The 12,728-nt window shown below is 42.1% G+C and overlaps 1 protein-coding gene across 1 annotated transcript in view; it reads left to right on the top strand.

The window, feature by feature from the left end:
* The window catches only part of PDCD11 (programmed cell death 11), a gene marked incomplete at its 3' end in the record, with an annotated part of 141,216 nt that overhangs the window by 29,071 nt on the left and 99,417 nt on the right, over positions 1-12,728 (top strand). The window contains 2 exon segments of the mRNA XM_053692449.1: positions 5,951-6,148; positions 8,133-8,303. Coding sequence (XP_053548424.1) covers positions 5,951-6,148; positions 8,133-8,303 — 369 coding nt within the window.

Raw genomic sequence — 12,728 nt, 5'->3', positions numbered from 1 at the left:
CTGCAATAAGGTATGTGCAGTTAATATTTTTCTAGGGATGGAATTTGCTAGAAAATGCTGCTGATACCGAAGTAATGTAAGTAAAGCCTAAAATGCAGTGATAGCAACTGGTATCAGGCTTATTAATAGAGATACATACTCTTATAAAAATGTAATATAAAACGTTTGCTGGCATGTTTAATCGTTTTTATATGTATTTGGTGATAAAACTTATTGGGGCCTAGTTTTTTTCCACATGGCTGGCTTGAATTTTGCCTAGTAACAGTTTACTGAGGCTTTCCACTGTTGCAATGTGAGTGGGAAGGGCCTATTTTAGTGCTTTTCTGTGCAGCTAAAATTACTGACAGAGACATTCAGCTTCTTCCTGCATGATCCAGGACATCTCTGGAGGGCTCAAAAGGCTTCAAAGTCGTTTTTGAGGGAGGTAAAAAGCCACAGTAGAGCTGTGGCAGTTGTTGTGGCTGTTTGAAAAAAAGTTTTTGTCTTTTATTATTCCGTTTTGGGTATTAAGGGGTTAATCATCCATTTGCAAGTGGGTGCAATGCTCTGCTAACTTGTTACATACACTGTAAAAATTTTGTTAGTGTAACTGCCTTTTTTCACTGTTATTTCAAGTTTTGACAAAATTTGTGTTTCTTAAAGGTGCAGTAACTTTTTTATATTGCTTGTAAACTTGTTTAAAGTGTTTTCCAAGCTTGCTAGTCTCATTGCTAGTCTGTTTAAACATGTCTGACACAGAGGAAACTACTTGTTCATTATGTTTGAAAGCCATGGTGGAGCCCCATAGGAGAATGTGTACTAAATGTATTGATTTCACCTTAAACAGTAAAGATCAGTCTTTAACTATAAAAGAAATATCACTAGAAGAGGAGGAGTTATGCCGACTAACTCTCCCCACGTGTCAGACCCTTCGCCTCCCACTCAGGGGATGCACGCTAATATGGCGCCAATTACATCAGGGACGCCCATAGCGATTACCTTGCAGGACATGGCTGCAATCATGAATAATACCCTGTCAGAGGTATTATCCAGGTTGCCTGAATTAAGAGGCAAGCGCGATTGCTCTGGGGTTAGGAGAAATACAGAGCGCGCAGATGCTGTAAGGGCCATGTCTGATACTGCGTCACAATATGCAGATCATGAGGACGGAGAGCTTCAGTCTGTGGGTGACATCTCTGATTCAGGGAAACCTGATTCAGAGATTTCTAATTTTAAATTTAAGCTTGAGAACCTCCGTGTGTTGCTTGGGGAGGTATTAGCTGCTCTGAATGACTGTAACACAGTTGCAGTACCAGAGAAATTGTGTAGGCTGGATAAATACTATGCGGTACCGGTGTGTACTGATGTTTTTCCTATACCTAAAAGGCTTACAGAAATTATTAGCAAGGAGTGGGATAGACCGGGTGTGCCTTTTTCCCCACCTCCTATATTTAGAAAAATGTTTCCAATAGACGCCACTACACGGGACTTATGGCAGACGGTCCCTAAGGTGGAGGGAGCAGTTTCTACTTTAGCAAAGCGTACTACTATCCCGGTTGAGGACAGTTGTGCTTTTTCAGATCCAATGGATAAAAAATTGGAGGGTTACCTTAAGAAAATGTTTATTCAACAAGGTTTTATTTTACAGCCCCTTGCATGCATAGCGCCTGTCACGGCCGCGGCAGCATTCTGGTTTGAGGCCCTGGAAGAGGCCATCCATACAGCTCCATTGACTGAAATTATTGACAAGCTTAGAACACTTAAGCTAGCTAACTCATTTGTTTCTGATGCCATTGTTCATTTGACTAAACTAACGGCTAAGAATTCCGGATTCGCCATCCAAGCGCGTAGGGCGCTATGGCTTAAATCCTGGTCAGCTGACGTGACTTCGAAGTCTAAATTACTCAACATTCCTTTCAAGGGGCAGACCTTATTCGGGCCTTGTTTGAAGGAAATTATTGCTGACATTACTGGAGGTAAGGGTCACACCCTTCCTCAGGACAGGGCCAAAGCAAAGGCCAAACAGTCTAATTTTCGTGCTTTTCGAAATTTCAAGGCAGTTGCAGCATCAACTTCCTCCACTTCAAAACAAGAGGGAACTTTTGCTCAATCTAAGCAGGCCTGGAAACCTAACCAGTCCTGGAACAAAGGCAAGCAGGCGAGAGAGCCTGCTGCTGCCTCTAAGACAGCATGAAGGAACGGCCCCCCTATCCGGCGACGGATCTAGTAGGGGGCAGACTTTCTCTCTTCGCCCAGGCGTGGGCAAGAGATGTTCAGGATCCCTGGGCGTTGGAGATCATATCTCAGGGATATCTTCTGGACTTCAAAGCTTCCCCTCCACAAGGGAGATTTCATCTTTCAAGGCTATCTGCAAATCAGATAACGAAAGAGGCATTCCTACGCTGTGTGCAAGACCTCCTAGTTATGGGAGTGATCCATCCAGTTCCGCGGACGGCACAAGGACAGGGTTTTTATTCTAATCTGTTTGTGGTTCCCAAAAAAGAGGGAACCTTCAGACCAATTTTGGATCTATAGATCTTAAACAAATTCCTCAGAGTTCCATCTTTCAAAATGGAAACTATTCGGACCATCCTACCCATGATCCAAGAAGGTCAGTACATGACCACAGTGGACTTAAAGGATGCCTACCTTCACATACCGATTCACAAAGATCATCATCGGTTTCTAAGGTTTGCCTTTCTAGACAGGCATTACCAATTTGTAGCTCTTCCCTTCGGGTTGGCTACAGCCCCGAGAATCTTTACAAAGGTTCTGGGCTCACTTCTGGCGGTTCTAAGACCGCGAGGCATAGCGGTGGCTCCGTATCTAGACGACATCCTGATACAGGCGTCAAGCTTTCAAGTTGCCAAGTCTCATACAGAGATAGTTCTGGCATTTCTGAATTCGCACGGGTGGAAAGTGAACGAGGAAAAGAGTTCTCTATCCCCACTCACAAGAGCCTCCTTCTTAGGGACTCTTATAGATTCTGTAGAAATGAAAATTTACCTGACGGAGTCCAGGTTATCAAAACTTCTAAATGCTTGCCGTGTTCTTCACTCCATTCCGCGCCCTTCGGTAGCTCAATGTATGGAGGTAATCGGCTTAATGGTAGCGGCAATGGACATAGTGCCATTTGCACGCCTTCATCTCAGACCGCTGCAATTATGCATGCCGAGTCAGTGGAATGGGGATTACACAGATTTGTCCCCTCTGCTAAATCTGGATCAAGAGACCAGAGATTCTCTTCTCTGGTGGTTGTCTCGGGTACACCTGTCCAAGGGTATGACCTTTCGCAGGCCAGATTGGACAATTGTAACAACAGATGCCAGCCTTCTAGGTTGGGGTGCAGTCTGGAATTCCCTGAAGGCACAGGTATCGTGGACTCAGGAGGAGAAACTCCTTCCAATAAATATTCTGGAGTTAAGAGCGATATTCAATGCTCTTCTGGCTTGGCCTCAGTTAGCAACACTGAGGTTCATCAGATTTCAGTCGGACAACATCACAGTGGCTTACATCAACCATCAAGGGGGAACCAGGAGTTCCCTAGCGATGTTAGAAGTCTCAAAAATAATTCGCTGGGCAGAGTAACACTCTTGCCACCTGTCAGCAATCCATATCCCAGGCGTGGAGAACTGGGAGGCGGATTTTCTAAGTCATCAGACTTTCCATCCGGGAGAGTGGGAACTCCATCCGGAGGTGTTTGCTCAGTTGATTTATTGTTGGGGCAAACCAGAGTTGGATCTCATGGCGTCTCGCCAGAACGCCAAGCTTCCTTGTTACGGATCCAGGTCCAGGGACCCAGAAGCGACGCTGATAGATGCTCTAGCAGCGCCTTGGTTCTTCAACCTGGCTTATGTGTTTCCACCGTTTCCTCTGCTCCCTCGACTGATTGCCAAAATCAAACAGGAGAGAGCATCGGTGATTCTGATAGCACCTGCGTGGCTACGCAGGACTTGATATGCAGACCTAGTGGACATGTCATCCTTTCCCCCATGGACTCTGCCTCTAAGACAGGACTTTCTGATACAAGGTCCTTTCAATCATCCAAATCTAATTTCTCTGAGACTGACTGCATGGAGATTGAACGCTTGATTCTATCAAAGCGTGGCTTCTCCGAGTCAGTCATTGATACTTTAGTACAGGCACGAAAGCCTGTTACCAGGAAAATCTACCACAAGATATGGAATAAATATCTTTATTGGTGTGAATCCAAGAATTACTCATGGAGTAAGGTTAGGATTCCTAGAATATTGTCTTTTCTCCAAGAGGGCTTGGACAAAGGATTATCAGCTAGTTCCTTAAAGAGACAGATTTCTGCTCTGTCTATTCTTTTGCACAAGCGTCTGGCAGAGGTTCCAGACGTCCAGGCATTTTGCCAGGCTTTGGTTAGAATTAAGCCTGTGTTTAAACCTGTTGCTCCCCCGTGGAGCTTAAACTTGGTTCTTAAAGTTCTTCAAGGAGTTCCGTTTGAACCCCTTCATTCCATTGATATTAAACTTTTATCTTGGAAAGTTCTGTTTTTGATGGCTTTTTCCTCGGCTCGGAGAGTCTCTGAGTTATCTGCCTTACATTGTGATTCTCCTTATCTGATTTTTCATTCAGACAAGGTAGTTCTGCGTACCAAACCTGGGTTTTTACCTAAGGTGGTTTCTAACAAGAATATCAATCAAGAGATTGTTGTTCCATCGTTGTGCCCTAATCCTTCTTCAAAGAAGGAACGTCTTTTACATAATCTGGACGTAGTCCGTGCCTTGAAGTTTTACTTACAAGATAGTAAGGATTTTCGTCAAACATCTTTCCTGTTTGTCGTTTACTCTGGACAGAGGAGAGGTCAAAAAGCTTCGGCAACCTCTTTCCTTTTGGCTTCGGAGCGTAATACACTGTGGCTTCCACCTGGGCCTTCAAAAATGAGGCCTCTGTTGAACAGATTTGCAAGGCTGCGACTTGGTCTTCGCTTCACACTTTTTCAAAGTTTTACAAATTTGATACTTTGCTTCTTCGGAGGCTGTGTTTGGGAGAAAGGTTCTTCAGGCAGTGGTTCCTTCCGCTTAATCCTGCCTTGTCCCTCCCATCATCCGTGTACTTTAGCTTTGGTATTGGTATCCCACAAGTAATGGATGATCCGTGGACTGGATACACTTAACAAGAGAAAACATAATTTATGCTTACCTGATAAATGTATTTCTCTTGTAGTGTATCCAGTCCACGGCCCGCCCTGTCCTTTTAAGGCAGGTCTAAATTTTAATTAAACTACAGTCACCACTGCACCCTATGGTTTCTCCTTTCTCTGTTTGTTTTCGGTCGAGTGACTGGATATGACAGTTAGGGGAGGAGCTATATAGCAGCTCTGCTGTGGGTGATCCTCTTGCAACTTCCTGTTGGGAAGGAGAATATCCCACAAGTAATGGATGATCCGTGGACTGGATACACTACAAGAGAAATAAATTTATCAGGTAAGCATAAATTATGTTTTTCACCTAGTGTGACATTAGTAGTGTAAACATTTTTTTTAAGATCTTGTTTTTTTAACTTTGTTCAAGGGACATGAAACCTAAACCATTTCCTTTCCCAAATTCAGATAGAGCAAACAATGTTGAACATCTTTCTAATTTGCTTCTATTATCAAATTTTCTGTTTTCTTGGTATCTTTTGTTGAAAAGCAGGGATGTGAGCTCAGGAGTAGGCACATATCTAGAGCACTATATGGCAGCAGTTTTGCTAGAAAGTAATCCATTTGCAAGAGTTCTAGATGGCAGCACTATTTCCTGCCATGCATTGCTTCAGACACCTACCTAGGTATCTCTTCAACAAAGAATATATAAGGAATAAAGCCATTTTGAAAATAGAAACAAATTGAAAACTTTTTTTAAAATGTTATGTTCTGTTTGAATCACAGAAGAAAATAAATTGGGTTTCTTATCCTTTTAACCATATTTAACCTTTTTGAGTAATATGATAAATTACTTTTCAGATTGTTGATGTTAGGGTTGTGAAAAAGACGGATGAAGGTTTTGGAGTTGTCCTTCCTGGAGACAGACCAGCTTTTCTTCCCAAAATACACCTGTCTGATCATGTGACCATCTGTGAGCTGCTGTGGTACTGGCTAAAAGAAGACGACAAGCTAACAGGAGCTATGTGTCTGTATATGAGCAGCTTCCAAGGAAAAACTGTATCCTTTTTATTTAGTATTGGTAGAGGTCCAGGAAGTCATTCGCCAATGAATGTGGTACAGTAATATTAATATTTACAGCGTTGTCATTTGCAGCGGTTTGTTTTATGCTATTTTAAGGTTTATTTTTTTTGCCCGACACCCCGCCCAATTCTCTTAACAAACGCATGATACTTGATAAATGAACCAACTGCTTTTTTAGGGTTTAATTCATATGATTTCTGTTAATTGGCTTGTGTGGAACATTCACATCCAAGGGGTTTACTAAAACTTTATCAGTGTTAAACTCTGATTCTGTACAATCTTTACATCTGCCTTTTAAAGGGACTGTCTAATGTAACCTTAAAATTCTCTATTTACTTAGAATATTTTATTTTTAAAGGGCTATGAAACTCCAATTTTTTTTCTTTTTTGATTCTGAGATTTAAACAACTTTCTAATTTACTTCCTTTATCTTATTTACTTATTTCTATTAGTATTTTTTATTAAAAATACATACCTAGGTAGGCTCGAGCAACAATGTACTGCTGGGAGCTAGCTGCACATATGTCTTTTTATTAGCTTACCTGACGTGCTCAGCTAGCTCCCAGTAGCGCAATGCTGCTTCTTCAGTAAAGGATACTTAGAAATGAAGCAAATTTGATAAAAGAAGTAATCTTGAAAGTTATTCAAAACTGTATGTTCTATCTGAATCATGAAAGATAAAAAAATTGTGTTCCATGCCCTTATAAGCAAATCCTTTTATTTTACTATGCGTTTAACCCATGGTAGGCAAATGAGAGGTAGGTATACCTGCATATGCTTCAGTCACTGGTTGTCTTCTCATCTGGAGCAGCATGGGGGTGTTTAAAGATAGTAGCTTTGACATAAAAAAAATAAAGGATGTAAAACCCATCAGTCACAATAAATATTTAGATATGATGAACAATATAATAAAAATATATATATAAATATGTTCTTATCTCTAATAGACAAAACTTTGCGGTGATCCTTTTTTAATTCATATACTACAGCTCTCCATTATCAATGTCCAACATTCAGGTTTGACAAAAATGAACTGGGTGCAAAGAGAAACACAATACTCAAATTCTGCTTCACATTTTATATTAGCTCAATAGAATCTTGGCACCCTCATCAGTTACAGAAGCTAGCATGACTTATTTCAGCAGACAAGGAAAATAGTAAGAATTCCACCTCCATTCATCAAAAAAAAAAAGTAAAAAAAATAAATTAAAATACCAGCATGTTATGGCAAATACCAGACCTTAATTTCTTAAGAGGGGACAGTAAACACATTGAATGTTTTTATTTAAAATGTTTAGTTTTGCATAATAAATTAGCTTTGCACTATACTTCCGTTATTTATTTTGCTACCTTTTCATGTTATCATTCTGAAAATGATGGATTTTCTAATTGTCAGAGCTGGACATGCACACTGCAGACTTCTCAAGGCTAACCCTGCTAAATATTTTTCCCTAAATGGCTTTAGCAGGTAACAGCTGCAAAACCATGCATATTATACTAACATAATGAATGTGACCAGCTTTGTCTTTTCCAGAATCAAGTTAGGATTGGCTCCTCAAAATCAGGCAAGTAGTGGGTGGAGTCTGGCTGTTAAAAATAAAATAAAAAAATAAGATGTTTGTGTTAAAATGTTTAGACTTGGCTGATATGTTATTCTATAGCAAATGTCTTTTTTTCATAACAGGGTGTTTAGTATCCCTTTAAATGAAATGGGGGATCCACAGATAAAGGCAACATTTCAAGCTTACTCAATCTGTGGACCCCGTACAAATGAAGAAATAAAGGTATACACTATAACTGGCTAGAATTCTGCACTATTTTTGTTTATAAATGGCTACTAGACTGCAGCTGAACTCGTTATTTAATAAACCCTTTACATAATGATGTAAATTTTGTTGTTTGTAAATCTATTTTTTATTTTGTTTGGATAAAGTGTTCCAGACCTTAACAAATGTTTTAGACTGTAACAAGAAAAACTTCGCTGATTTCATCCGTGGAACAAGGACATTATGTGAAAGATATTTCTGAGCTGCAAGTTGGAATGTCACTCACTGGATTTGTAAAAAACATCATGCCATATGGTGTTTTTGTGGAAATCCCTTGTGGTCTTGTTGGACTAGTGCCCAGAAGTGTAAGTGACAGCTCTGTGTATTTCTTGGATATATTTGGAATTGTGCGTTTTGTTGCACAGACTAAATTACTGTTTTGTTCTAGTTTGGTAACAAACATAAGTGTGCGCATTAAACAGTGTGTTGTTTTCTCCAACATAGGTGTGTCCGGTCCACGGCGTCATCCTTACTTGTGGGATATTCTCTTCCCCAACAGGAAATGGCAAAGAGCCCAGCAAAGCTGGTCACATGATCCCTCCTAGGCTCCGCCTACCCCAGTCATTCTCTTTGCCGTTGTACAGGCAACATCTCCACGGAGATGGCTTAGAGTTTTTTAGTGTTTAACTGTAGTTTTTCATTATTCAATCAAGAGTTTGTTATTTTCAAATAGTGCTGGTATGTACTATTTACTCAGAAACAGAAAAGAGATGAAGAATTCTGTTTGTATGAGGAAAATGATTTTAGCAACCGTAACTAAAATCCATGGCTGTTCCACACAGGACTGTTGAGAGCAATTAACTTCAGTTGGGGGAACAGTGTGCAGTCTCTTGCTGCTTGAGGTATGACACATTCTAACAAGACGATGTAATGCTGGAAGCTGTCATTTTCCCTATGGGATCCGGTAAGCCATTTTTATTAAGATAGTAAATAAGGGCTTCACAAGGGCTTATTAAGACTGTAGACTTTTTCTGGGCTAAATCGATTCATTATTAACACATATTTAGCCTTGAGGAATCATTTATTCTGGGTATTTTGATATGATTATATCGGCAGGCACTGTTTTTGACACCTTATTCTTTAGGGGCTTCCCTAATCATAGTCAGAGCCTCATTTTCGCGCCGGTAATGGCGCACTTGTTTTTGAGGACAGCATGGCATGCAGCTGCATGTGTGTGGAGCTCTGATACATAGAAAAGTCTTTCTGAAGGCATCATTTGGTATCGTATTCCCCTTTGGGCTTGGTTGGGTCTCAGCAAAGCAGATTCCAGGGACTGTAAAGGGGTTAAATATAAAAACGGCTCCGGTTCCGTTATTTTAAGGGTTAAAGCTTCCAAATTTGGTGTGCAATACTTTTAAGGCTTTAAGACACTGTGGTGAAATTTTGGTGAATTTTGAACAATTCCTTCATACTTTTTCGCAATTGCAGTAATAAAGTGTGTTTAGTTTAAAATTTAAAGTGACAGTAACGGTTTTATTTTAAAACGTTTTTTGTGCTTTGTTATCAAGTTTATGCCTGTTTAACATGTCTGAACTACCAGATAGATTGTGTTCTGAATGTGGGGAAATCAAGGTTCCTTCTCATTTAACTATATGTATTTTATGTCATAAAAAATTTAGTAAAAATGATGCCCAAGATGATTCCTCAAGTGAGGGGAGTAAGCATGGTACTGCATCATCCCCTACTTCGTCTACACCAGTCTTGCCCATACAGGAGGCCCCTAGTACATCTAGTGCGCCAATACTCCTTACTATGCAACATTTAACGGCTGTAATGGATAATTCTATCAAAAACATTTTAGCCAATATGCCCACTTATCAGCGAAAGCGCGACTGCTCTGTTTTAGAAAATTCTGTAGAGCATGAGAACGCTGATGATATGGTTTCTGAAGGGCCCCTACACCAGTCTGCGGGGGCCAGGGAGGTTTTGTCTGAGGGAGAAATTTCAGATTCAGGAAACATTTCTCAACAAGCTGAACCTGATGTGATTAATTTTAAATTTAAGTTGGAACATCTCCGCGCTCTGCTTAAGGAGGTGTTATCCAATTTGGATGATTGTGATTATCTGGTCATTCCAGAACCACTATGTAAAATAGAAAAGTTCTTAGAGGCCCCGGGGCCCCCCGAAGCTTTTCCTATATCCAAGCGGGTGGCGTACATTGTTAGTAAAGAATGGGACAGGCCCGGTATACCTTTAGTACCTTCCCCCATATTTATAAAATTGTTTTCCTATAGTCGACCCCAGAAAGGACTGATGGCAGACAGTCCCCAAGGTCGAGGGGGCGGTTTCTACTCTACACAAGCGCGCCACTATACCCATAGAAGATAGTTGTGCTTTCCAAGATCCTATGGATAAAAAATTAGAAGGTCTGCTAAAGATGTTTGTTCAGCAAGGTTCCCTTCTACATCCAATTGCATGCATTGTCCCTGTCACTGCAGCCGCGTGTTTCTAGTTTGATGAGCTAGGAAAGGCGATTATTAGTAATTCTTCTTCTTATGAGGAGATTATGGACAGAATTCGTGCTCTTAAATTGGCTAATTCTTTCACCCTCGACGCCACCTTGCAATTGGCTAGGTTAGCGGCGAAAAAATTCTGGGTTTTGCTATTGTGGCGCAGAGCGCTTCGGTTAAAATCTTGGACAGCGGATGCGTCTTCCAAGAACAAATTGCTTGACATTCCTTTCAAGGGGAAAACACTCTTTGGCCCTGACTTGAAAGAGATTATCTCTGATATCACTGGGGGCAAGGGCCACGCCCTTCCTCGGGATAGGTCTTTTCAAGACCAAAAATAAACCTAAGTTTAAGCAGGAAGGTAATACTTCTCAAGCCAATCCAGCCTGGAGACCTATGCAAGGCTGGAACATAGGAAAGCAGGCCAGGAAACCTGCCACTGCTACCAAGACAGCATGAAATGCGGGCCCCCGATCCGGGACCGGATCTGGTGGGGGGCAGACTCTCTCTCTTCGCTCAGGCTGGGGCAAGAGATGTTCTGGATCCTTGGGCGTTAGAAATAGTCTCCCAAGGTTATTCTCTGGAGTTCAAGGGGCTTCCTCCTAGGGGGAGGTTCCACAGGTCTCAGTTGTCTTCAGACCACATAAGAAGACAGGCATTCTTACATTGGGTAAAAGACCTGCTAAAAATGGGAGTGATTCATCCTGTTCCATTAGGAGAACAAGGGATGGGGTTCTACTCCAATCTGTTCATAGTTCCCAAAAAAGAGGGAACGTTCAGACCAATCTTCGATCTCAAGATCTTGAACAAGTTTCTCAAGGTTCCATCGTTCAAGATGGAAACCATTCGAACACTTCTTCCTTCCATCCAGGAAGGTCAATTCATGACCAAGGTGGATTTCAAGGATGCGTATCTACATATTCCTATCCACAAGGAACATTATCGGTTCCTAAGGTTTGCATTCCTGGACAAGCATTTCCAGTTCGTGGCGTTTTCTTTCGGATTAGCCACTGCTCCTAGGTTTTTCTCATAGGTACTAGGGTCCCTTCTGGCGGTGCTAAGACCAAGGGGCATTGCTGTAGTACCTTACTTGGACGACATTCTGATTCGAGCGTCGTCCCTTCCTCAAGTATAGGCTCACACGGACATTGTCCTGGCCTTTCTCAGATCTCACGGATGGAAAGTGAACGTGGAAAAGAGTTCTCTATCTCCGTCAACGAGGGTTCCCTTCTTGGGAACTATAATAGACTCCTTAGAAATGAGGATTTTTCTGACAGAAGCCAGAAAAACAAAACTTCTAGACTCTTGTCGGATACTTCATTCCGTTCCTCTTCCTTCCATAGCGCAGGGCATGGAAGTGATAGGTTTGATGGTAGCGGCACTGGACATAGTTCCTTTTGTGCGCATTCATCTAAGACCATTACAACTGTTCATGCTCAGTCAGTGGAATGGGGACTATTCAGACTTGTCTCCGAAGATACAAGTAAATCAGAGGACCAGAGACTCATTCCGTTGGTGGCTGTCCCTGGACAACCTGTCACAAGGGATGACCTTCTGCAGACCAGAGTGGGTCATTGTCACGACCGACGCCAGTCTGATGGGCTGGGGCGCGGTCTGGGGATCCCTGAAAGCTCAGGGTCTTTGGTCTCGGGTAGACTCTCTTCTACCGATAAATATTCTGGAACTGAGAGCGATATTCAATGCTCTCAAAGCTTGGCCTCAGCTAGTGAGGGCCAAGTTCATACATCAACCATCAGGGGGGAACAAGGAGTTCCCTAGCGATGGAAGAAGTGACCAAAATCATTCTATGGGCGGAGTCTCACTCCTGCCACCTGTCTGCTATCCACATCCCAGGAGTGGAAAATTGGGAAGCGGATTTTCTGAGTCGTCAGACATTGCATCCGGGGGAGTGGGAACTCCATCCGGAAATCTTTGCCCAAGTCACTCAACCGTGGGGCATTCCAGACATGGATCTGATGGCCTCTCGTCAGAACTTTAGAGTTCCTTACTACGGGTACAGATCCAGGGATCCCAAGGCGGCTCTAGTGGATGCACTAGTAGCACCTTGGACCTTCAAACTAGCTTATGTGTTCCCGCCGTTTCCTCTCATCCCCAGGCTGGTAGCCAGGATCAATCAGGAGAGGGCGTCGGTGATTTTGATAGCTCCTGCGTGGCCACGCAGGACTTGGTATGCAGATCTGGTGAATATGTCATCGGCTCCACCATGGAAGCTACCTTTGAGACGAGACCTTCTTGTTCAAGGTCCGTTCGACCCACTCC

Source organism: Bombina bombina, chromosome 9 (assembly GCF_027579735.1).
Source record: "Bombina bombina isolate aBomBom1 chromosome 9, aBomBom1.pri, whole genome shotgun sequence".
NCBI classification, from domain to species: domain Eukaryota; kingdom Metazoa; phylum Chordata; class Amphibia; order Anura; family Bombinatoridae; genus Bombina; species Bombina bombina.
This window is presented reverse-complemented; position numbering and strand designations above follow the sequence as displayed.